The sequence below is a fragment of the Anomalospiza imberbis genome, chromosome 23, assembly GCF_031753505.1.
Source record: "Anomalospiza imberbis isolate Cuckoo-Finch-1a 21T00152 chromosome 23, ASM3175350v1, whole genome shotgun sequence".
Lineage (NCBI taxonomy): Eukaryota > Metazoa > Chordata > Aves > Passeriformes > Viduidae > Anomalospiza > Anomalospiza imberbis.
This window is the reverse complement of record NC_089703.1, coordinates 3,482,364-3,508,817: the sequence shown is the minus strand read 5'-3', so window position 1 is coordinate 3,508,817 and position 26,454 is coordinate 3,482,364. Positions and strand designations below refer to the sequence as shown.

Here is a 26,454-nt window from a genome sequence, read left to right as displayed (position 1 = left end):
CAGGCCGGGCTGCCCCGCGCGCCGGCGGCGGCGGGGCCGGTGCGGTCCGTACCTCTGCGGGCCTTCGGGGAGTGCCGGCGGCTGCGGGCGCTCGCTCGCTCCTCCTCGATCGCGGCCGCTATCGCCGGGTCGTCCTCGCCATTGTACCACACCAACAGCTCCTCTCCCGCCGCGATTGGCTGCCGGGACACAACACAGGGCGCGCGGCCAATCAGCGCGCGCGTTGTTGGCGGGGCGGGGAGCGGCCGCGGCGGCGCCCACGGCGCTGCTCCCGCCGAGCCTCGAGGGCGCCGCCCCGCGCGCCCCCTGGCGGGCGGAGGGCACAGCGCCGAGCGCCCCGCCCCGCCCCCGAGCACGCACGGAGCGGCGCCGAAAGACCCCAAAACACCCCACAAACAACACAACAACGACACAAAACAACCCCACAACCGACACAAAACAACCCCACAACCGACACAAAACAACCCCACAACCGACACAAAACAACCCCAAAAACCGACACAAAACAACCCCCAAAAGGACACAAAACAGCCCCAAAAACGACACAAAACAACCCCACAACAACACAAAACAACCCCAAAAACGACACAAAACAACCCCACAACCGACACAAAACAACCCCAAAAATGACACAAAACAACCCCACAACCGACACAAAACAACCCCACAACCGACACAAAACAACCCCACAAACCGACACAAAACAACCCAAATACAATCAAAAACAACCACAAAACACCCCACAAACAACACAAAAACGACACAAAACAACCCCACAACCACACAAAACAACCCCAAAAACGACACAAAACAACCCCACAACCGACACAAAACAACCCCACAACCGACACAAAACAACCCCAAAAACCGACACAAAACAACCCAAATACAATCAAAAACAACCACAAAACACCCCACAAACAACACAAAAACGACACAAAACAACCCCACAACCACACAAAACAACCCCAAAAACGACACAAAACAACCCCACAACCGACACAAAACAACCCCACAACCGAAACAAAACAACCCCAAAAACCGACACAAAACAACCCAAATACAATCAAAAACAACCACAAAACACCCCACAAACAACACAAAAACGACACAAAACAACCCCACAACCACACAAAACAACCCCAAAAACGACACAAAACAACCCCACAACCGACACAAAACAACCCCACAACCGACACAAAACAACCCCAAAAACCGACACAAAACAACCCAAATACAATCAAAAACAACCACAAAACACCCCACAAACAACACAAAAACGACACAAAACAACCCCACAACCGACACAAAACAACCCCACAACCGACACAAAACAACCCCAAAAACGACACAAAACAACCCAAATACAATCAAAAACAACCCCACAACCGACACAAAACAACCCCACAAACCGACACAAAACAACCCCAAAAACGACACAAAACAACCCCCAAAAGGACACAAAACAGCCCCAAAAACGACACAAAACAACCCCACAACAACACAAAACAACCCCAAAAACAACACAAAACAACCCCACAACCTACACAAAACAACCCCAAAAACGACACAAAACAACCCAAATACAATCAAAAACAACCCCAAAACCGACACAAAACAACCCCAAAACCGACACAAAACAACCCCAAAAACGACACAAAACAACCCCAAAAACGACACAAAACAACCCCAAAAACGACACAAAACAACCCCAAAAACGACACAAAACAACCCAAATACAATCAAAAACAACCCCAAAAACGACACAAAACAACCCCACAACCGACACAAAACAACCCCAAAAACGACACAAAACAACCCCACAACAACACAAAACAACCCCAAAAACGACACAAAACAACCCCAAAAACGACACAAAACAACCCCAAAAACGACACAAAACAACCCCAAAAACGACACAAAACAACCCAAATACAATCAAAAACAACCCCAAAAACAACACAAAACAACCCCAAAATCGACACAAAACAACCCCAAAACCGACACAAAACAACCCCACAACCGAAACAAAACAACCCCACAACCGACACAAAACAACCCCACAACCGACACAAAACAACCCCCAAAACGACACAAAACAACCCCAAAAACGACACAAAACAACCCCACAACCGACACAAAACAACCCCAAAAACGACACAAAACAACCCCAAAAACGACACAAAACAACCCAAATACAATCAAAAACAACCCCAAAAACGACACAAAACAACCCCACAACCGACACAAAACAACCCCAAAAACAACACAAAACACCCCCAAAACAACTCCAACACAACCCCAGAAACAACCCCAAAACACCCCAAACACCTCCTCACAGACTGTAACTTACACATAGAACAGCACTGAAACACCCAAAACCACCACCAAAATCACCCCAAAACACCCCCGAAACAACCCAAAAACAACCCAAAAACAACCCAAAAACCACCACAAAAACACCCCAAAACCTCCTCATGGTCTGTAACACACACACACACACACAGAGAACAGCTCCAAAACACCCAAAAACACCCCAAAAACCTCCTCACAGACTGTAACATACACACAGAACAGCACTGAAACACCCAAAACCACCCCCAAAAACACCCCAAAACACCCCTGAAACAACCCAGAAAACAACCCAAAAACAACCCAAAAAACAACCCGAAAAACAACCCAAAACAACCCAAAAACCACCCAAAAACAACCCAAAAACCACCCAAAAACACCCAAAATCCACCACAAAAACACCCCAAAACCTCCTCATGGTCTGTAACACACACACATACACACACAGAGAACAGCTCCAAAACACCCAGAAACACCCCAAAAACCTCCTCACAGACTGGAACATACACACAGAACAGCACTGAAACACCCAAAAACACCCCCAAAATCACCCCAAAACACCCCTGAAACAACCCAGAAAACAACCCAGAAAACAACCCAAAACCAACCCAAAATACAACCCGAAAAACAACCCAAAAACAACCCAAAAACCACCCCAAAACCTCCTCATGGTCTGTAACACACACACACACACTTACACACAGAGAACAGCTCCAAAACACCCAGAAACACCCCAAAAACCTCCTCACAGACTGTAACATACACACAGAACAGCAATGAAACACCCAAAAACACCCCCAAAAACACCCCAAAACACCCCCGAAACAACCCAGAAAACAACCCCAAAACAACCCAAAACAACCCAAAACAACCCAAAAACCACCCAAAAACCACCCCAAAACCTCCTCATGGTCTGTAACACACACACACACACTTACACACAGAAAACAGCTCCAAAACACCCAAAAACACCCCAAAAACCTCCTCACAGTCTGTAACATACACACAGAACAGCACTGAAACACCCAAAACCACCCCCAAAAACACCCCAAAACACCCCCGAAACAACCCAGAAAACAACCCAAAAACAACCCAAAAACAACCCAAAAACCACCCAAAAACACCCAAAAACCACCACAAAAACACCCCAAAACCTCCTCATGGTCTGTAACACACACACACACACACACACAGAGAACAGCACCAAAACACCCAAAAACACCCCAAAAACCTCCTCACAGACTGTAACATACACACAGAACAGCACTGAAACACCCAAAACCACCCCCAAAAACACCCCAAAACACCCCCGAAACAACCCAGAAAACAACCCAGAAAACAACCCAAAAACAACCCAAAAAACAACCCGAAAAACAACCCAAAACAACCCAAAAACCACCCAAAAATAACCCAAAAACCACCCAAAAACAACCCAAAAACCACCCAAAAACCACCCCAAAACCTCCTCATGGTCTGTAACACACACACACACACTTACACACAGAGAACAGCTCCAAAACACCCAGAAACACCCCAAAAACCTCCTCACAGACTGTAACATACACACAGAACAGCACTGAAACACCCAAAACCACCCCCAAAAACACCCCAAAACACCCCCGAAACAACCCAGAAAACAACCCAAAAACAACCCAAAAACAACCCAAAAACCACCCAAAAACCACCCCAAAACCTCCTCATGGTCTGTAACACACACACACACACTTACACACAGAGAACAGCTCCAAAACACCCAGAAACACCCCAAAAACCTCCTCACAGACTGTAACATACACACAGAACAGCACTGAAACACCCAAAAACATCCCCAAAAACACCCCAAAACACCCCCGAAACAACCCAGAAAACAACCCGAAAAACAACCCCAAAACAACCCAAAACAACCCAAAAACCACCACTAAAACCACCACAAAACCTCCTCATGGTCTGTAACACACACACACACACACACACACAGAGAGAACAGCTCCAAAACACCCAAAAACACCCTAAAAACCTCCTCACAGACTGTAACATACACACAGAACAGCACTGAAACACCCAAAACCACCCCCAAAAACACCCCAAAACAACCCAGAAAACAACCCAAAAACAACCCAAAACAACCCAAAAAACAACCCAAAAAACAACCCAAAGCAACCCAAAAACCACCCAAAAACCACCCAAAAACACCCAAAATCCACCACAAAAACACCCCAAAACCTCCTCATGGTCTGTAACACACACACACACACACAGAGAACAGCTCCAAAACACCCAGAAACACCCCAAAAACCTCCTCACAGACTGTAACATACACACAGAACAGCACTGAAACACCCAAAAACACCCCCAAAATCACCCCAAAACACCCCTGAAACAACCCAGAAAACAACCCAGAAAACAACCCAAAAACAACCCAAAAAACAACCCGAAAAACAACCCTAAACAACCCTAAACAACCCTAAACAACCCAAAAACCACCCAAAAACAACCCAATAACCACCACTAAAACAGCCAAAAACCACCACAAAAACACCCCAAAACCTCCTCATGGTCTGTAACACACACACACACACACACACAGAGAACAGCTCCAAAACACCCAAAAACCTCCTAACAGACTGTAACATACACACAGAACAGCACTGAAACACCCCAAACAACCCCCAAAAACACCCCCAAAAACACCCCAAAACAACCCCAACACCTCATGGACTGTAACACACACACACACAAACACAGAAAAGCACCAAAACACCCAAAAACACCCCAAAACTCCCCCAAAACCAACCCCAAAACCTCCTCACAGACTGTAACACAACCTGCAGAACACAAAACATCATTTAAAAAATCACTCCCCAAAAATTCTCAAGAAAACACAGAAAAGCCCCACAGAAGTGACAAGAAAAGACCAAGCAAAGACCAGAAAAAGACCAAAATAAAAGATAACCCCTAAAAATGGCAAAAAATAAAAAATACTAGAAAAAAATCACCAAAAAAGTCAAAATCAGAAAAAAAGTTAATTATTAATATAGGGCTTGTATCAATAATTCATACACAGTTGTTGTTGTTATTATTATTATTTTTGGCATGAACCTTCCAGCTGTAATGTCCCAAACTGTGGTTTGCCTCAAATAGTGACACTGATTTAAATCCCAGTGCTTGCTTCTCTGGATATTCACTGTTAATTCTTTCCAGAGAGCAGTCATGTTGGGACAAACATAGCTACCTTATACAAAGAATTAAATAACATTAATTAATTATAATAAAAGTTACTGGTCAGGCAGCCACTACAGCTGGAGTCTGGAAGAAATTCTAAAAATCCAGGAAAAGACTGTCACAGTGGGTTAATAGGAATACAGATAATTACAACATGTTCAGTAAATCCACTTCACCATAAAAATCAAAGGTTTGTTTACCATTCCAAACTGATTATTTCTACTCTTCTTAATCAAATTTTTAAAAAATCACAGACTAAATTAGTCAAATGGGCATCACTGCAAATGCTACTCATACTCCCAGCACTGCCAACAAAAGAAACTATTGATCAGTTCATTTCACACGCTCCTTAAAATATCAGACTCAAACTAGTAAGTGCCCAAGTTGGAAGACTGAAGATTTTAACTTACTTTTTAAATCTTCCTCATTGTTTCTCCATTTCCTGAAGCATTTTACCCAAAACCAAGAAAAATTTAAATGCCTTAACTTCAATTCCCCTCTTTCAGGGCTTAATGAACACGGGGCTGGTGGAGACCAGATCCTATTTTCAGTCCTTACATCAGAGCAAAGGGTTGCTCAGACTATTATTTCCAGTCTGAAGCCAAAGGGGAATTTTCTATCAAGAAGAAAATTAGGATTTCTTTCTTCTACAGCCCATTTTTTAGTGGGTCTCATAGCACATGATAAAGGTGATAATTATCATCATACTCCCAGACACTGGAAGAACAAGAGGTGCAAGATCCCAACAACTAAGGGAAGAGAAAGTTATAACATAAGCAAAACCTATGGCTTGGCTTCCTTGAGTTCCAGAGGCCTGATAGGATAAATAGTGGCAAAGTTATTTGCATGGCCTTGGAGCTGGTGAGCAGCAAGGAATGCAGCAGAGTTGTCTGATGCAAAAAACCCCTTATCATCTAAAAAATATACAAAGCCAGAGCAAAGATCTGGATGAGGTTTCAGGCAATGCAAACACAGGGTGGTAATGAACACGTAATTTGTTGGCTGCATGGCTGGAGCGAACGTTCAGCTTGATGAATTTAGTTTTACTGTGACTGCTCTAGAATCTAAATTAAGCCCTCTAACCTTGTACTTCTAAAATGAGATGCAGCAGCAGTTTCAAAACCAGACAATTAAAGCTGCTTCCTCAGCAGCAATATGAGAGCTGGACTACACTGAGCAAGTGCCACTTGTACCTCCACTCTTCTCATGACACCCTCTAGTAACAACTCCAAAACCTAACCTCCTCCAAACTATCCCCTACAGATCCTTGGTGCAGCAGTGTCAGACTGGGACAGCCTGGATAAAAAAGATATGAATTTTGGGAAGGCTCATTAGGTTAATAATTCCCACACACTTTTTTGTGTTTTTTGTTTTAAATGCAGCATTTAACTGTCCTTAATCTGAGTATTTTCTGTTCAAAAGGCTTACAGTAAGTTCAAAATTTGCTATTTTAAAGAGTAATATCCTAACAAGTTATTAACCTAAGTAACCTTAGAGGTTCTAACAGATTGTCTAAAATTTTATTAATTGTGCATGTTCAAGCACTCTAATGTGTCTTGCACAGACTGAGATAGGCATTTACCTGCCTGACCTCATCAGAGTATCTATTTTTCACCACAGACACCACATTTTACTGTGATATTGTGCTTCTACACCTGGATGTGGCCTCATCTCACCAAACATATCCCAAGTGAACAGTCTGACCCTTACTTGAGTGAATCTTTCACACTCTATCACCCTACATTATGTTGCTCTCTCCTATGTAACAGGGAGGATCTTGAGGTATTGTAAACCTGTTTGGCAAAACAGTCTTCCACAAGCAAATTAATTTCATTTTAATCAGGGACAGTTTCACAGCCAAGCTTCTTCAGAAGACTTTTTGAAACTGAGTTTTCACTGTATTTTACTTTTTCTAGAATTCAAGTTTTGTCCTGTGTGCAGAATAACACTACAGAGCAAGCTCCTGCCATGAGCAGAGGCAGGAAGAGCTGAAACTGCATCATGAGTTTAAGCTGTTCCCTTGCAATATCACAGCTCTCACACAGGCATCCTGGGGAAAGCAGGTGCAAAGCAGCTTACAAATACCCTCAGCCCTTCAGTAAAGATGAAGAGAAGATGGAAGAGAAAAACATTTGCTTGTGCTCACCCACAAGTTCTATTCTATTCCGTAACTATTCTTTGAGAGCAGGGAACTGGGAAGTTAAAGCTCTACAGCTCTGAGGAGGTTCTGCACCAAGCAAATTCGGACTTTGCTATTTCAGCAACGAGGCTTGGAAATCAGCCTGTTTAACTTACAAATTAAAAACCTACAAAAAGCTAAAGGAAATCTCAGGAAGAATAAGACCCCATGACTTTACTTTCAATGCTTCCAGGTAAAGCAGAACAAAATTACACACAAGCCACCTGGATTCTCCTTTGAGGGCAAATAAAACCTGTGCTGTTTATTTGTCAGCAAGTGGAACTCCCCTAAATTAATGAATTATGATAAAGATCAGGAAAGAACCATCTGTTCATACCTGGGCTGGTAAATTTACAGCAGGTTTGAAATGGCAGTGTAGAGATCCTAACATTATATGCAAAAGATAAGGACATTTAAGATGTTCTTTATTACATGCCTTCTGTTGTCTCAGTTAGCAATAAGGTGTGACTGGGATAAAATTCATCAAGTTGCAAGAGACAAGAGTCAAAGGAACAAAAGGATATTCCAGTGCTGAGACAAGGTATTTGTTATTCTGTCAGCAGTGCTCAGTCTCTTTTAGCAGTACAGTTATTTTCTGAAGTGCAGTATCATCCATCAAATAAACATATTTTAAATAAGGTGAATGCTTCTCTGTCAGGACTGAAACTTTTGCAGAAAAGATTCAAGGAGAAATTTAAAATGTCAGAGTGACTCCAAAAGCACACCTATATTTATGAGCTAGTGGGACTGTGGGCAAAGGCAGAAGAAATCCTAGATAAAGTGTCTAGAGAAATCAAGGCTGGCTGCAGAGTCGTACTGGGAGCCTGCCTCTGTGAATAGACACTTCAGAGAAGTCAGTAGCCTGGCTGGCAATAGTGAACCTCTATAGGAATGCCATTACAAAATTCAGAAAATGTTTAGAAGATTTCTTCAATTTAGCTTGAGTGACCTAAAAAATTCACCTACTGCTGTGCTGCCCCATAAACTTCAAAACTGCACGGGATCAACTCACTCTTTGCTAAAGCAAATACCAGTTATTTACAGATATTGTCCTCACAAGAAAATGAAAGGAAAAGCAATAGTGCAAGACTAAAACTGCATATACCCCAAACAACCAAAACTGCTTTAAATAAAAACTAAGTTAAGCTACACATAGTCACTGCTAGGAGGTCTTGATCAGGGATTCAAGAAATACTTTAGAGCTACAATATTCTTAACCTAAAATACTCCACCATTATAGTTAAATCATTTTTTTCCTTGATTTGGGAGATAAAATGCTCCAGGAATTACACTCTTTTCCCTGCCTTCCCCTCACTCCCTGAACAAAACAACATGGTATAAAACCATGAGAAATAGTTGCATGGAGCTACCCATAGAAGTGTCTTGACAGCCAAACTTTGTCAAACGATGCAGAGACCATAAAAATAACTGATTACTGCAAAAACATCCTCAGCAGAAGGAGTCTTGGTATCTACAAAAACAGAAAAACATTTATTTCCTATACTCTGTTGTTTTTCATTCTAGCTTGTATCAAATTTGGTGCTACAGAAAATTACCTAGCAAGATAGACTTAAGAGTTGAAACATCCAGTAGTTAAATCTACCAGTAAATCTAATGTCAACTGTATTGGCAGATAAGAGTTTATACCAATGATGTGTAGCATTTGCAGTGTTTTAAATATGTTTCATAGTAGCATTTGCAGTGTTTTAAATGTGTTTCATAAAACGTTTCAAACTCTGTTTCATATAAATAGTAAAAAAAAATCTTTTAATAAAGCAGAATAAAAAGTATTAATAATAAAAGACAACAAAGTAGCAGCTGTTCAGACAGTGATACCTTTAAACTCTTGTAGTAAATGGTCCTGTTGATTTCCAGAGGGAAGAGGTTCTGCTCCTTCCCTGAGCGGGCCCAGTTTATGTAGCGCAGCCAGTTGCCCTTCTCTGGGTCGGTGGCATCCACACACATCCAGCCCAGGTTGGGGTAATAGACCTGCGAGAGAGGCAGCAGACAGAGGGACACCTGCTCACACCATGGCACTAAAATGTGGGATCCTCTGAATCCCTCCCCCTCAGGGAAATCCCCAGGGCCTAGCCTTGGAAGAATAAATCACAGAGTTTTCCTCACCTAGGCTGGTAGAGAGGACTCAGCCCATGGTGCTCTGCAGCACCACTGCCAGTGTACATTAGATTGCTTCCCCCATTGGCCAACTGACCCTGCCCACCCCAATTACTCATCCCTCATTGCCCCTCCAGGTTGCTGCCCTGTGCCTGCCCCTGCGTCCTCAGGTCATTGGTCAGTGACCCCATACTTGAGCCTGTGCAGACCGCATGGTTTTGTCTTTGTCTCTGATCCCTTTGGCATGCTTTGGAATAAAACTTTACTGGAATACATCGTACAAAGACCCTTCCTGTCTTTCCTCTGCTGAGCTATCTGTGGTGTGTGTGTGTGTGTGTGCATGGACTTGAAATGGCTCTGGTGGTCTAACTCTGAGCGGCTTCTGAAGGAGATCTTTCGAAGAAGGTTGCAGCATTTCTACCACCCTCCCATGCTGCAGCACTAAAACAATGCATTTCACACCTCCACAAAGCACTCACTACCACCCAAGGCCAGAGACAACACAAAGGGCATGGCAGAGCCAGGGCTGGACTGGCAAAGTGTTGCTGCTCTTCTGCAATCTTTTAGAGAAACTGGAAAAAAAAACCACTCATAGCCTGCAATGCCCTCTCTGAAGGCTTTAAAACATTTTACACTTTCTTTTCGGTTTGGCAAGCCTGAAATGATACTCTAGATATTGCATTTAGTAAATTGATTTTTTTTAAGATATGAAGGCCACAGAGCTTTATTTTTACCATCTGATGAATTGGAAACAGTAACTATAGAAGTTAAAAGCATTTGGTTTGTTTGAAAAGATATGGGAATGCATACTTTATATTTAATCTCTTTTTAGGATATAAAAGAACATTTTAACCTTTCAGAAATCTTGTGATCACCTTAAGAACCTGACCATGACAATAAAATTCTGCATGTTCCAAGATGCTGTGTTAAATTCTTTGGTTTCTGTTCTTGGGGAAAAGGCTGACACCTACTCCTGGTTTACATTTCCAGACAATTTGCAGTAAAGCATGAAGGGGACTGACATCTTCACTATTTTCTGATGACAGGTAACTCTGCTTCTCTTTCAAGATGTTATGCATGAACATTCAGCACCCAGCACTGAGAAACACGATTGTAAGGTCAATAATTTACTTGACTGATTCCATCTCACCAAAAGTTCCTGTAACAGATCAAAACTGGAGATACATTATGCAGTGGAGTTTGTGATAGCATCAGCTCAATGCAACAAACATTATACTTGAAAACTGTATTGCTTTTCTAAAGTGTAATTTGCATTTATGGGAATGTGCTAGATCAATTCCTCTGATAGAGGTTAACTCTAAGCTCTGTACATGTTTTTAGTGCTGCAGGGAGTTCCATTTTTGCAAGCAAGGGGACAGAAGGATGGATGACCATTATCAGTGTCTTTAGCCTAAAAATCCATGTTCCAGAACATTCCATGCCACAGTTCTCCCACCCCTCCCCTCCCTGACTATTCACTTTGCTAAAACCATGTCCTGTGTTTGTCTTCAGAAAGACTGAAGAAATCTTTGGAAGTGGTTATGAACTGCCTTAAAGACACTGTAGATGGGATTCAGCTACAGTTAATGACATTTATATTTTGAAATCTACATATTACCCAAGGTCTCCTGACTAGCAGTGGAGCTTCCAGAGATGCTCAGCTGCCCAGACAGCACTTGCTTCAAGGCAAGCCCAGCACAAGAAATACTGCAACACTTGAGAACTCTTACAAAAACTCCAAAAGCTGGTCTTCAAAGAGCTAAATGAGGAGGAGTGATGTGGCTTCCTTAAGAGATTCCATATCCTCCTAATTTCCCTAATTCCATAAGCAGTTGACAGCACTCAGTTGCACTCAGGGTTCAAACCAACAAAGCACAGATCAGCAGCAAACTCTCAAGGGCAACTGTGATCCACACACAGCATGTAAGAAATACAGCAATTTCAAACAATGCCAATGGTTTCTAAAGCTTTGCAATTCAAAATAGTTCATCCAAGTGTCTATAAATAACCGTTAGTAATGGCAGTAACAGATGGCAATTACCTTACATCAAGTTTATTTCTAAAATATCTGGAAAATTAAAGGCTAAATACAAAATATTGACCTGGTGACAGGCACATTCTTCCATTTACAAGCTGTTTCTTACCTCCCACATGTACACATTGCTCTTAACTTGAGATCTTTTTTTCTTGTCACCAACAAATGGTCCAAACTTCTTGCCTTTCAAAATTGACTTTGTTGCCCAGACACCTGAGGAGACACGTATCAAGAGTTAAAAATAATCTAAGTTATTCCAAGCAAATCTTCTACTCAAAATTCAAATTCTTAAGATCATTACATGTCTCTGTCTTGGACTGGGGAGCTGTCCACTCTTCCCAAGAGGAATTATTTCAAATACACCAGACATCATCTCTAGCCAGCACAGGAGGGCAGCAGGCTTTCACAGCAACTCAAATTTATGTGAGCTACCGTAAAAATCTTCATTCTCTTTTCACAGCTGTAGCACTCACCAAGCCGAGTCTTGTCAACAGCAGATGGGAAGAGCCTCACATCCTCAGGAAGGCCCCTAAGCACGTGCTCAGGAACATCATCCAAGGTCTCCACAGCAACAGGGGAGTCAGTTGTGTTCTACAAGTCAAAAAGCCAACCACCATTAATAGGCAAAAACAAGAATACAACAGGTGATCAACTCACATGAACTTCAAAACCTTTGGACTTGCAATTAAAGTAAAATTTCCAAACTCACCGTACTGAGGATAATTTCACATAGATTAGCAATCATTTATTTCCCTTTTTCAAAGAATGACTTCCAGGCATACTCGACCTAATCATTCCCCCAAAACCAATCTAAAAAAGTTTCTTATCTTGGCTTATGTGACAAAGTGCCCCTTGTGAGAAAGACTAAAAAGTAACTTTAGGAGAAAACCAATCTCAAAGTTCCAAGAAGTGCATACAGTAAAAAATCTGAAAAGTCGCTTGCTCTGCCGACTGAAATGAGTGTGTTGCAGTAAATTAATCACTCCAATGCAGGCAGGAGAACTTGCATTTGGGATACACCATCCACTCTGCCACAGCAGGATGTTCTGCCTGGAAGAGGGTAAGACAATGCCCTACTTGCAAAGCTATCGGTGGTGAATGGAGGGGATGGGGTCATGCTGCTTTTGGTGTTGGATACTGCTAAAACCAGGCAGACTCATCAATCCCAAAGTTAAACGTCCCGAGGGTGAGGAGATGTGGCAGAGCTGCCAAAACACCTGATAAAGGAACAGAAGAGGGATACTACTGATAACCTGCCTAAAGCTGCTTAGCTGGCACAGCTGCCTGGGGACACCTGGTTGACAGTCCAACACTTCATCCCAGAAAAGCCAAGGCCCACTTTTGAACAGTCTTCTGTCACCTTCTTAAAGTGTGTGTGGAGATTCCTCCCTGGAGTGGGGACGCCCCTCAAAGACATCTCCAAAGGCCATCCAGTGCCACCCCTGCCACAGACAGGGACACCTTCCACTATCCCAGGCTGCTCCAAGCCCCAGTGTCCAACCTGGCCTGGGACACTTCCAGGGATGGGGGCTCCACAGCCTCTCTGGGCACCCTGTGCCAGTGGCTCACCACCCTCACACCCGAACCCTTCCTACAGCCAATCTAAACCCACTCTCTGTCAGCATGAAGCCATTCCTCCTTCTCCTGTCACTACAGTTCCTGGTGACTGAAGTATGTGCATGTCAACATGCAAAAGAGATTAAGCTAAAAGCAGCTTTTAAAACAAATAAAAGGGCTTTAATAGTAATTATTTCAGTATCATAAATGTTACTCGTATTTCCTACATCAAGTAACAGCTCAGAACTTTAGCCAGCAGCTTATAATTAATACAAGAAGTTTTAAGATATTTCTATATTAAAGTTTGATAGGCAATATAAAGCTAATAAATTATTTACTGTCCAGTAAGTGATTAGTTCCATTTTATGGAGCCTCCAAGGTTTGATATTATTCTTATGATATTATCCATACTATTACTAATATTAATATTATCCATACTATTACTACTCACATAACCTGCTTCCTATTACCCACTTAGAATTAACAAAACACTATTTCTGATAGAAATTACCAGAATTTCAAAGTTACAGGAATGCAAAGGTTCCTATAAAATCTGTCCACATTCCAAATTAACTGTGCATGGTGAAATGTAAGCCTTTATTGAACCACATGCCATAAAATAACTCCCTGCCTTCTGATATGGAACTCTAATCATTCTGGTCAGGAACAAACACTGCTGGTAATGGCAGGAACAACTCTAATATTAAGGATGTTATACTTGACCTCTGAACCCATTTTTAGGAAGAGGTTAAACTGAGAATTTTTTCCAAATAAACTTTAATTTTTTGGAAATTATTCTGGCTTTTACCTATAACCATAAAGCAGAGATACAATAGTAATTTTTACATACTGAGTAATAAACTACTGAATAATATTCAAGAGTACTTTCTAGTGAGTACTTTTGAAATACACTGAAAGGTTACTGGAAATATATTTTAAAACGCAATATCAAATATATATATCAAATTTCTTTTTTTTTTTTCCTCTCTAAAGCAAAACAAATAAAGCTTCTCAGCCCTTGCTCCTCAGCACCCAGTCTTTGTCAGGGTACTGCTATGGCAATCATATTTGCTACATTTGAAAATTTGCTGAGTGAAGTTAAAAGAACAAGTCTTCTGCCAGTTTTAATTGCAACAATGAGGAAAATTATAAAACTGGTGTCAGAGCAAGGTTATTCTAGTGCTGCCTTCATAAACCTTAACAGCTGCACAGAGAGCTCCCAGAGAGCTATTTGCAGGGGAGAAGGACCCCCAAATTGGAAACCATGGAAGGGAGAGAATGCCAGAAATCCCTTCCCATCCAAGAGTGGAGACACCAGGGATAAATACTTATTCAATAGTTAGAATAGCTGAAGTCTATTCAAAGCAGAGCAAAGCTTTATTTTGCTCTTCTAACAACCCAAAAGGAAAAATACTGATGAAAGCAGCCTGATTTTCAGACATCTGTTTGTCTTGAACTGATATGCAAGAAGCCATGTCTCAGCTGAAAAAGAAACATGCTCTTCCCAGCCTATCAAAGAAACCTACAAATCTTCCCAGTACATTACTCCAGGATTTCATCATGGGAGAAACAAGTCCTATTTTTCCCAGTAGTTTCTAACAAGTTATATACAGAAATAGAAGAGGGTGGCTGACAGCTCTCAGAATGGTCCACTTCCAGTTTCAAGCTAAAAGCAGGATGGTTTTTTGGCTGGGTTTCATTTGGGGGTTTGGTTTCTTTGGAGAGTGTTGGTTTTGGTTTGGTGTTTTGATGAGCAGTTAAAAATCTCAAATCTCAACCCTGCAAATAAATTTTAACCTATCATAAAAGATTCAACTGATTCAGACAGAAGTGTAGAGCACTGTGATACATCCTTGATTTTCCTGGTATATTCCTTCATAGTCACACTTTTAACTGTAAATATCCCCAAACTGCTCTACCATTTAAGAAGTGTATTTGTATGGAGTAGTATACAATCAGAATTATAATAATCAGAGATTAGCAGGACATTCAGAGCACACAACACTCAGACTCATCCAACACTTGTCACATTAATGGATTTCACAAGGATTAAAAAACTGGATATGGCCTTTACACAACAATACACTTCACACCCAGCAATCAAATTCAAAACAGTAAAATAAACAATTTAGTTCAGTCAAATCAGTGTAATCTCTTTTTATTTGCAATTTAGATGTAGCTCCTTGAAACTTCTTCCAGATCACAACTTGTCCCCAAGCAATGTCTGTCTACCAAAGAGAAATACTGCATTTCAATCACTTTTCTACCAAGACTTAACAATCACACTTAAATTTATTTTTCTGTTTACAAAATTCACCCCTTGATAAGGGTAGTGCTCTTGTGCATGTCCTACAGCCAACTTTTGCCTTTATCTGAAGCCTTAACACAGTTATTTTCCACTCCTTCCAAGGCTGCAATTTTGAATACAAAAACACCTGAAGCTTATTTCACTTTTAAGCTTCTTACTCTGAAGTTCATCAGAAAATTACGTTCTAGCATTTAAATCAACCAGTATGAAGTGACTTTAGGACAATGCCAAAGGATCATTTGAGGGCTGAAGTGGTGCCTTAACTGAAACAATCTTTTCCTGTTTGCATCAAATCCAGAGTCCAGACACTCTGACAGTACCTTTTAACACATTAAGCAACTTTTTCACACCACTTTCAATACCACTCTACTCATGAACAAAGCACAGATTAGTCTATAATGGTACAAACAGTATTTAGGCAGAGTAGAAAAGGCACCTGCAACAAGATATTTACAGGTGATAAAAGATTAGAGTGAAAAGGAAAGAAACTATCCTGAACAGTGCAATGAATGTCAGACAGCCAGTGACTGTCATGTTAGGGTGGAAACAGGATTAGGATAAATGAGAAAATGAAGGAAAAGATGTCACTGAAGAGGGAGGGAGGGGAGGAGGCAGGAGATGGCAGAGAAGTTACAAGAGGTACTTGAGGAAGGGTAGTTGTGCCAGCTAGCACAGGAAAGCAGACAGGTCTCTCCTTGTCCAGGCACCTTACCTGGCTACCCCTCTTTGTCACAATCTGTGTGCTTGAAAATTCAAGATGTGTTGGAAATATTTGAAATAATCATTGAAAAATTCAGAAGGAATGAGGGGAGGAAGTTTCAGTACAAGTGCAGATGCCCTTTGTTCCTGCATTCCTCAGCAGTTTTTAAGTAACTGCCTATGCTGTCTTCCCTGTAGAACCCAAATTCCTCCTACTCTGTCTTAATGCAGTCTGAGATAATGATACCAATCAAACCCCATGTTTGTTTGGGGTTTTTAAAATCAATTATTCAGCTATTCTGACGAACTTCCTTACATATTAAAGGAAGATCTCCTTTCAAAAGAGGACTGCCTATCCTGAGACAGCAATCTTCCAAGAAACCCTAAAACATGAACTCCAACAACAGATGGGGTTTTTTTAAATCCTTCTTCTCCTTACAACAAGAAGGCCGTATCAAAGAATTTAAGAAAAAGTTTTCCTTCACAATTTCAAGACTTCTGTGGGATAAACCACAAAACTAACAGTCTTTTAAATAAACCAAATCAACACCAGCCCAGTTAGTTTCATGGTCATCAAAGTCACATCAAAAGCAGAGACAAGCAGAATGAAAGAAATATGAGAATTAACCACTTGAAAGATGTTTGGCATCAGGCAAAAACATTTCTTATACAGACCTGGCACTACAACTTGTCAACAGTGAATGAAATGACAAGGGCACTGCAAGAAAAAACACCACATGGTTGATGCTAAATACACACTTATTCTGAATGGTCAGCCAACAATTAAAGCCATATGGGCTCCATGTGCTTTGGAAACCAAAGGTGAAAGCCAGAAACGCCAAGGAGGACCCTAAGCTGTTGTAAGAACTCCCTGAGGAAGGGCAATCTCACTCTTCAATTGTAAGATGACACACAGCACAGCATAAATGAGATCAGCAGTCCCCATAAGAAAGATGAAGACTTTTGATACAGCACAGAAATCTGATTTAATTCTAGAAACAAATCAGGGTGCAGGAACACAACAACAGAGAGGACACAAGGGGACCTGGACACACACATTGGAAGGAAGCAGTCAATAGTAACAGTTACAGATTAGGATCCACAGTTTTCAGAGTTTTAGCAGAATCCAAAGCTTATTGGAATGACTAATAAGGCAGGATTATTTCTCAAGCAGACAGAGCAATAGGCTGCTGGCTTCATGCCACTGAGTGCACCAAAACAAACCTTACAGGTGAAAAAATTTCAATTCTCAATAGAAATTTTGAAGCAGCAGTCAACCTTGCTCCCCAGAACAGACTATTAATGCTTAAAAGCGTGTTAATACAAATGCCATTTCTATTTTATACATATAATTAATATTTCTCTATAGATATAATACAAGTATGTTTTTTCATAATACATATTTCAACATTCTGACAGAGATTATATTTTGCTTTTCACCTTTTTAATATGTACAAATATACTGATAACATTTTACTTTATATCAGAGGGAAAAAAGCAACAGGAAATATCTCAACAACCCATTCCATCCTGTAATTATGCATGTACCTCTATGACCTCACAGATAACAAACTTCAGCAAATGCTAACTGTACTCAGGCCTGCTGCTGTTCAAATAAGGATAACAGAAGCACACATTAGCTACAGGCACTGAAGTATACAAAGCATTTATACAACTGTGTACTGTGGTTGTTTCTGACTCATAAAGCTTCTGTTCATGGCTGATGTTTTCAGCAAAGTAAAAATGGCTTTCCTGCACTGTGATATCCTATGATCACATTCCCATGCCAAAGGGGCTTGGTAAGATTAGCCAGAGAGAGGAGGACTTGTGAGAAAAATTTGAGGCAACATGTACTTTTTCTGTATCTCTAAGCAACACAACTGTGTGTGACAGACAAACTGATGGACAATTCCTACTTGGATAAACAAATGCAGAATAAAATGCTGCACAATTGGTGCTGATTAGAACAACACCCTCCAGTCAGGATACTCCTGACTCCACACAGCAGAGTGCTGCTCCACAAAGGAAACGTGCTTTTCCCAGTCTTTCCACTTGGTTCCAGGAGAAACACTTGAGATTCCAGAAAAATGTGGCATTTTCCAATTAATCAATTTGTGGCAGATTGTTTACTGCACATTAGAAAAAGGAATGTGATTATAAAAGGATTTTAAAAAATGGAAGCCTTCAATTTTCAAGCCACTTTTTTAAGGAACTGAATTATTACGTACAGGTTCAGGAGGAAATAGAATTTTCTACAGCAGTGTCCTTAGAAGAGGCGCCAGGAGTAATAACTTACACACTGCTAAAGGGAATTCACAAAAACCTTGAATCCATGAAATAACAGACATCTCACAAGCATGGATAATGATGAAATTTAATGAGACCGAAGTTTTTAAAGAACATTTTTTGGTGGATGATTTACTTTTCTTATTAATAATTAACTGTTCTACGTATTTTGACAAAGTCTTTCATTTATACTCACCTGATTCATTTTGAATTCCTGATGTGTTCAGAAAAGATACACACAACAAAGAAACTCCTTTGATTACATGAACCCTGAAAAGAAAAACAGACAATTGTAATATGTACCTATGTACCCATTTACATTGAACTGAAAGTACATACAGAGCCGTGGTTTCTCTTCCTAAACTGTCTGTAAAAAAGGAGCATTTTGCTTTAGAAAAAAAATCTGCTCCAAGCTGCAGTTTTGTTATTACTGCTCAAATGTGTCTGAATAATGTCAAGATTAGCTAGCATTAATCTTTTTCCTACTTTAAATGATGATGTAACAGATGTGCTCAGGTAAGATTGTTTCATTTGTTCTTTAAGGTAAGTTAGTTTGCTCAAGATTGAACACTTTTAAGAACTTTAGAAGTCAGATCTCTTTAGAATTTTATATCAAAGCATTACAGAAGGACTTACATGGTTTTCAAACTAAAAAAATGCACGTATTGAGTCTCTACTCTTCTATATGAGAAACAGGAAAATATTCCTTAAATTGAACTATGTTGAGGTATTTTATTACACTAATGCATTTTACATTCCTTTTTAATAAAAGCCTGAGATTTCAAAAGGTATCTGACAAAAATTCCTAGTTCAAGTAGGCATCAAATTTGGAAACTCACAACTTGAGGGAAAACTAATCAGAATGATGCCATATCTAAGGGTCAAGATCAACTCACTTCCTTTCTTTGTTAATGTATACAAAACAGCTTTTTTGCAAATTAGGCCCAAAACACTTTTAGACCCATTGTTATACAGAATTTTCAAAAAATTAACATCCCCCATTTTTGAGAGTGAACTGGTCCCTCTTCACTTAAAGCACTTTATTCAAGTACTGCTATTTCTTCCCTGTTTTTAGTTTTCCTACTATAACAATGATCAACTGATTTTTTTTACTAAGTACTCTGCATAAGTACTAACACTTAATTTAAAATAAGTTCAAGCAAAATCTGCTCCAAATAGATTTCACATAATCCCTCTCATTTTTGCACTGAAAGAATTCTTAATGCTGTGCAAAAGTGACAACAGTGCCAAGCATCATTCAAATGCTACCCTGCTTAAGAAATCCGTAAGAAAAGGAAAAATGTCCTTGGAAATGATATTTCTGTTGTATACACCTCTTCCAGAATTAACCCTTTTGTCCCAGTGTTTCCATAATATATGAGCATTTAAACAAAGAGCTGGAACATCTGTATTTCAGTTCCAGTTTTGCAACTGATTCCGAGGGATTTAAAGTTTGCCAGCAAAGACCAGTTATGGGATAAGGAGCTCCATCCAAGCAGCTTGTACACATCCAAAGAAAAGCATTCCTTCTGGAATGCATTATTACTAACTTCTAACTGATTTCAGTATTGGAGTCAGCATAAACATCTGTTCTTAGGCTGAGGCCTGAACATCAGGGAAAGACCCAGCAATCTTAGTCATTGTTCATTGGGACAAATGCAACATCATTTTATAAATGAAATAATTTGTGTAGCAGGAGAGGTATCAAGCAATTTCCTGGTATGAAACCAAACTTACTTTTAGTATCAAATGTCTCTGTTTTATACACTGTTAGAATATTTTTATACAATTACTCACATAAAGTCAAGAGAAGCCAGAACGTCTTGCGGACACAGGAGCACAGCCTGAGGAGCACCAGGCTGTGGCTGGCATGAGTTTGTTGTTACTGTCTCCCCTGCCTATTTCTACCTTTTCTCCTCCCTCTCAGCAAAGATCATCATTCCCTCCATGCCACAGGCTCAGCTGTCCACATGATCACTTTTGAGCACAAATCTGGAAAGGAGTCTAGGAAACAGTGGTGATTGACAGTCCTCTGACACGTCATCTCCAACACTGCACACTTTGCCCAAAACTCCAGATATACACAGACAATAAGGATTTAAAGCACTTTCTTACAGAAAAAAAAAAAAACCACTGAACACCATCACTATCCCCACTAAATGTGTAGAATCTGAGACAAGTAAATAGCAATAAAGTGATGGGCTGCAGAGTTAAAGGAAAGTTCTGTCAAGCTGAAAATTTCCTCTAAGCTGAATTTTCTTAGCCCAGTTACTGAACAAATTACTCAAAAAATTTGAAAAGCAGACAAAATCTTCTTACTTTGTTTCATTTGAGGGGTAAAAATACACTTTTCTTCTTTTTCATATACTAATTCAAAAATACTTTGCTAAGAACTAATAGTTAACAAAGAATTTCTGAAACAAAAATAATGGTATTTTTACAAATTTTGTAAATATTTCATTCAACTTTTATACAATGGGTTGTATCCCAACCTCTCAATGGTATTTCTTAGGAGATGACAACACACCCTAACAAACTGATGTAGTTAATCATCCATACAACACAGTTTAGGCAGATTCCTGACAGACTGCACTACTCTATATTCTTTCAACTACCAATTACCAGTGGAATCACTTGAGCATAAAACAGAATTAGGTGAGAAATTAAATTTGTAGTAAACCAAAAGCTTTAAGAAGTATTTTTAAAGCTATTAATTTAAAATACACACTTCGTATTAAAATTTTATACCTGCAGTTTGGTATTTTTTTCCCTCTTCCACATTTCCACATTACTTATTTTGTTAACAGTGAATTCAACTATGTGGAAAGCAAGATTAATTGTATTGGAAAACAAGTAAAATTAATACTGTACAGTCTTGTGTGCAGCCACTAGTTTCCTTCTTACCTAAAAGGAAACATTGTAAGAACAGAACTATCTGTAACAGTAAACTTGGCGTTTAACTTTTGGTACACAAAGTTCAACAAACTCAAGAAAATATGAAACGAATTCTACAACTGCTGCCCAAACATCAGCTCCCAGCACAACCAGTGAGTACCAACAAGGTCTTTACTCTCATCACTGCAAGCAGGAACAAGCTCTGACTCCATGCACTAATGGATTCCCAGCTACACAGTCAGGTCCTGTACAGGATTTCCCAGAAAAGCCCCAAAGAAAGCCCCATGCTACTCTGATGTGTCACCAGGGGAATCTGTCCTCTTTTAAAGGCACAATGATGGCCCCATTAAATCAGTTTTAAAGTTAGTCAACAACTGCATTAGTATTTTGAAAAAGTTACTCAGCAGCTCCATTAAATACGCATAACAAGTATTTTCATCCAACCTCTCCTCCAAACTCAACAGCAACATAACCTAATCTATTAAAGACCTGGATATTATTAATAACATTTATCACAATGAACTTCAACCATTCAGTGACAGCCCTAAGAAAAGAACAATAAAGGTTCTATCCCAAAAGAAGGACACACATCAGCAACCTGAATTTTCAAAGTTAATTTTCAGAAAACATTGCCAAGTCATATTGATTTTAAACTACTCCTTACTATCTCATGAGTACAAAAATGCTACACACATACTTAAGACATTAAAGCATCTGGGAAACCAAGAAGAGAAAGGAGACCTACTGCATTGTCTTATCTTAGAGTCACAGAAAAAATTATTTTTCTGAAAGGCTATGTTTTAGCCAACAAATTATATTTATTCATATAAGAATATACAAGGCATCTGTATTTAAGGAAACACTGAGGTCTTTGAAACAAAATCCTTAAAGCGAAAAGTACTTTGACATTATTTCTGAATCTATGCTCCAGAATTTTAAGTATTACATTAGAAAACCTATGTTGTTAGGAATAAAGTCCGCGAACAAAAGCAAGTGATTTTATTCAAAACCAGGATTGCAGATCATCCCTTTCCAACTCAATCAGACTGAAACAGACTAGTAAGCACTCCTAGGTTTTACTAAGTAGACTATCTTCTAGTTTTATAAGCCATATTTATAATTTCTGTATGTGGGGGTTTTTTAAATCCCAGATTCCAAAAGCATTTTGAAAGAGAATGCTGCTTCCAATTCAGAGGAAGGAAAAACCAGGCATGAGAGTATCAATCCTATTTTGGAAGCTGAAAATGGGACATGCATTACGTCACTGCTCCAGTAAAAGCATGTTCATTAGAGAACCAGGAACAACTTGAAAGTCTCCATGGCCTGTTTTCCTAATGACCGGGGTTCAGGCTGGGATACTGCACAGCTCTTGGCTTTGTTTTACTTTCTAGCTGCAGCACATGACCATTTTTTAAACATCAGGACAGCTACATGTTTTCAATACTGAAATACTCTCACCCACGAATTTTCCGTGAATTAGGTGAACTAAAGCTTGCCAATTTAAAAACATAAAGTTCATGTTAACTCTAAAAGTTTAAAATATGCATGTGGTAGGGCATCCTGTTTCTATGGACAGGCACTTAAATGCAAAGACATTTTTAGTTACTCAAGGCTGCCTGAATAAGAGCAGAGAAAAAATAGGCAGACAATAATTTTCTGAACACTAAAATCTATTACCTATTGTGCAGTAAGAAAAAAGGCTTTGCTTACTGCCACATAACCAAATAAACTGCTACACCTCAGGAAGGCTTATTCAGGTAACCAAGATAATAAGCCAAGAAATCACCAACACTACACAAACCCCAAGTTTATTAATTAAACAGCAACTAGTCAAGAGAAGTCAACAGAAAATAACAAGTCTCTAACAAGTGCAAATATGCAGAAATTCCACTCCAATCTTCAGATATGAGTGCATTTTAATTTGACTCAAAAATGCAGTAAAACCCAACGAAAATTTTCTCAGGTAAGTACACTGCTGATTTATTTCTATGTGAAAAAGACAATTTCAGTAATTTCTTTTTACAACACAGGACTCATCCTCCCACTTTTGACTACAGCATGTTTTATACAGAGGCAAAGAAGAAATCTTTTTCAGCTTATTCTCAGTGGAGAAAAAACATATTGGTAAAAGAAATTATGTCATTTGAGGGGTTAAGTATCAGGATCATGTCTGCCCTCTCCATGAGAACAAGTTGAACAGCAAAGATATTACAGTACTTTACACAGGTTTGCCAAGGCAGGAATATACTACTGGTCATCTCTAAACCTCTTTGAATTTCAGTTTCCAACAGAGAGACACCCAGTAAGCAGCATCTCCCTTTTATACAGTTTGTATTACTTGCTTATCCCTAAGGATCAAGGATTTTATGTGTAACGGTGGAATGGAGACATCACCGCACTGCAGGATGGACTTCCAGAGCCATTTTAGTTGTTACAGAAAAAGATTTATTTATATATTTATATACTTTCTGCTTTGCTTCTCTTCCATTCTCAAGCAAATTTTCAGTAGTAAGAAATGGATGTGTTATACCAATGCACAAAAGTGCCTGAACATTCTTCCCCACCTTCCATGCTGTGCTGGTAGAAAGTTGTTCTTTGGACTCCCATAAAACAGGCACCAACTCAGGAATCTCCAAACACCATACTTATCCTGGCACTTCTAGCAAAGATACTTTATCCAAAGTGATGATTTGCCCTTTAATTAACACAACTAGGGTTCCGCTGTAAGTGCCACTATTTTTATGGTCTGTGCTATGGACTGTGGAGGCACTGCTGTCCCAGCAAATCCTGGGAGCCATATCCTTGAAAACCAACAGGTACCTCCACATGGTTCTCACTGCTGTCTCTGCAAGTCCAAAAGTTCTTTTATTTCTTAAACATCACTCCCTCATCTACCAGTGACACAGATCTCCATCTGAAAAGTGCCAATGCTCTCACTGATTCACCATTATGCTTTCCTGCAGTTGGAAGAGCTGGAAATCTCTACACCAAGGAAAGCAGCCCTGAATTCTTAACATGCCCATCATTTTTACTGAAATGTTGTAAGTGTCAGAAGACAACAATAACAGAATCATGGAATGGCTTGGGCTCAAAGAGACCTTAAAGCTCATCCAGTCCCACCCCCTGCCATGGGCAGGGACAGCTTCCACTATCCCAGGTTGCTCCAAGCCCTGTCCAACTTGGCCTTGGGCACTTCCAGGCATGGGGCATCAACAGCTTCTCTGGACACCCTGTGTCAGGGCCTCATCACCCTCATGGGGAACAATTTCTTCCATATATCTAACCTAAACTTCCCCTCTTTCAATTTGAAAACATTACTTCTTGTAATCAGTTCCTACAGTTCCTGGTGAGGAACATAATTGCATGCTGTGCTGCTGTACATCTCCAGTTACCCTAATCTATTTAGTATATTTGAATAAGCTGGAGAAGACTTTGCTTGCATCCAAATCGTATGCCCAAAGTCCAGAGCACAGCCTGGGAATAGCAAACTGGGGCAGCATGAGAAGCACAAGCAGCCCTGCTGTTCTCTAGAGCTGTCCACTGCTGCTCACTCAAATGTGAAATAAGAATAGTTCTCTTGCTACTGAATGATCATTTAGCTGGTGCAGTCATACCGCCTTCTCTTCCTTCCTCAGCTGAAAACAACTTAAAGTTTTCTTTATTGCTTCAGAACGGAAATTTTGCAGCTTCATATGAATTTGAAACCACTGGAAACTTCACTGAATGCTTCAGCTACCTGTCCATGAGATGGTTATCAGCACAGCTCTGCAGGCTGCTCTGCCTTCAAATAAAAAAAGGCACTTAAGATACATCTCTTGAGCTGTTCTAAACATCTTACATGAATATTTTTCATCTCACCCCAAACATTTTTCCCCCATGGTACCACTGCACGATGAATTATTCTCCGACTTAGAAGAATAATTCACAGATGGACATTTCCAGTGAGGGAACCAATTCTGGAGTTAATTTCTTCAAGCCCTGCTCACTCAACTTGGCGGAACGTGACCTGCAGGAGCTTTGGGGCCTGCGAAGTGCCAGAACTTCTGAAGACAGTTTGAAAGAGCAGAGTTCTCTCAGCATCGGGCTGGCAGCGGCAGCAGCCAGCCGACACTGCCGAGGCAGCATTTTCAAGATTAAAAAATTGAAAAAGCCGCGCCAGGTCATGAAGTGTCTTCCTCCAACCGGCCTCCCTCGCATCCTCCATCCTCGCTTCCCCTCCCCGGGGCGCTCCCACGTCCCGGCGGGCACAGGTCGCGCACCTGCCGCCGCTGCCCTCCCGCCCCCGGCCGCCGCCTCCCCGCGGACGCCGGGGCGGCTCCGCACCCGCGGCAGCCTGCGCGGGCCGCCCTCCCCGCGCCGCCGGCTCTGCCCCGCGCCCGCCCGGCCCGTCCCGGCTGCGCCCGGCCCGTCCCGGCGCGCCCCGCTCACCCGGGCCCCGCTGGCGGCGGAGCGGCCTCAGCGCCGGCACCGTCCGGGCGCCATCTTGTCTCCAGCCTCGGAAGTGACGTGCGGGGGAGGCCGCGGGCAGGGCCCGCCGCGGGACCCCCAGAGCCCCTTCCTGCCCTTCATCGCCCTCATCGCCTTTATCCTCATCCCCAGCAGCCCCTTCCTGCCCTTCATCCTCATCGCCTTTATCCTCATCCCCAGCAGCCCCTTCCTGCCCTTCATCCTCATCGCCTTTATCCTCATCCCCAGCAGCCCCTTCCTGCCCTTCATCCTCATCGTCCTCATCGCCTTTATCCTCATCCCCAGCAGCCCCTTCCTGCCCTTCATCCTCATCGTCCTCATCGCCTTTATCCTCATCCC

At 41.0% G+C, this 26,454-nt stretch overlaps 1 protein-coding gene across 2 annotated transcripts in view; it reads right to left on the bottom strand.

Moving 5' to 3' along the window:
- The window catches only part of PRDM2 (PR/SET domain 2), a 63,808-nt gene extending 37,646 nt beyond the window's left edge, over positions 1–26,162 (bottom strand). Inside the window, exons 1-6 of one of the 2 annotated variants that reach the window (XM_068171402.1) lie at positions 26,077–26,162; positions 18,950–19,023; positions 12,377–12,494; positions 12,013–12,116; positions 9,590–9,742; positions 53–179 (exon numbers count right to left, since the gene is read on the bottom strand). In XM_068171402.1, coding sequence (XP_068027503.1) covers positions 53–179; positions 9,590–9,742; positions 12,013–12,116; positions 12,377–12,494; positions 18,950–18,958 — 511 coding nt within the window. In that variant the 5' untranslated portion in view covers positions 18,959–19,023; positions 26,077–26,162. Of the gene's footprint in view, positions 1–52; positions 180–9,589; positions 9,743–12,012; positions 12,117–12,376; positions 12,495–18,949; positions 19,024–26,076 lie in introns of those variants that run through there. The other variant, XM_068171404.1, reaches the window with a different exon arrangement.
- Between the last annotated feature and the right edge of the window lie 292 nt (positions 26,163–26,454).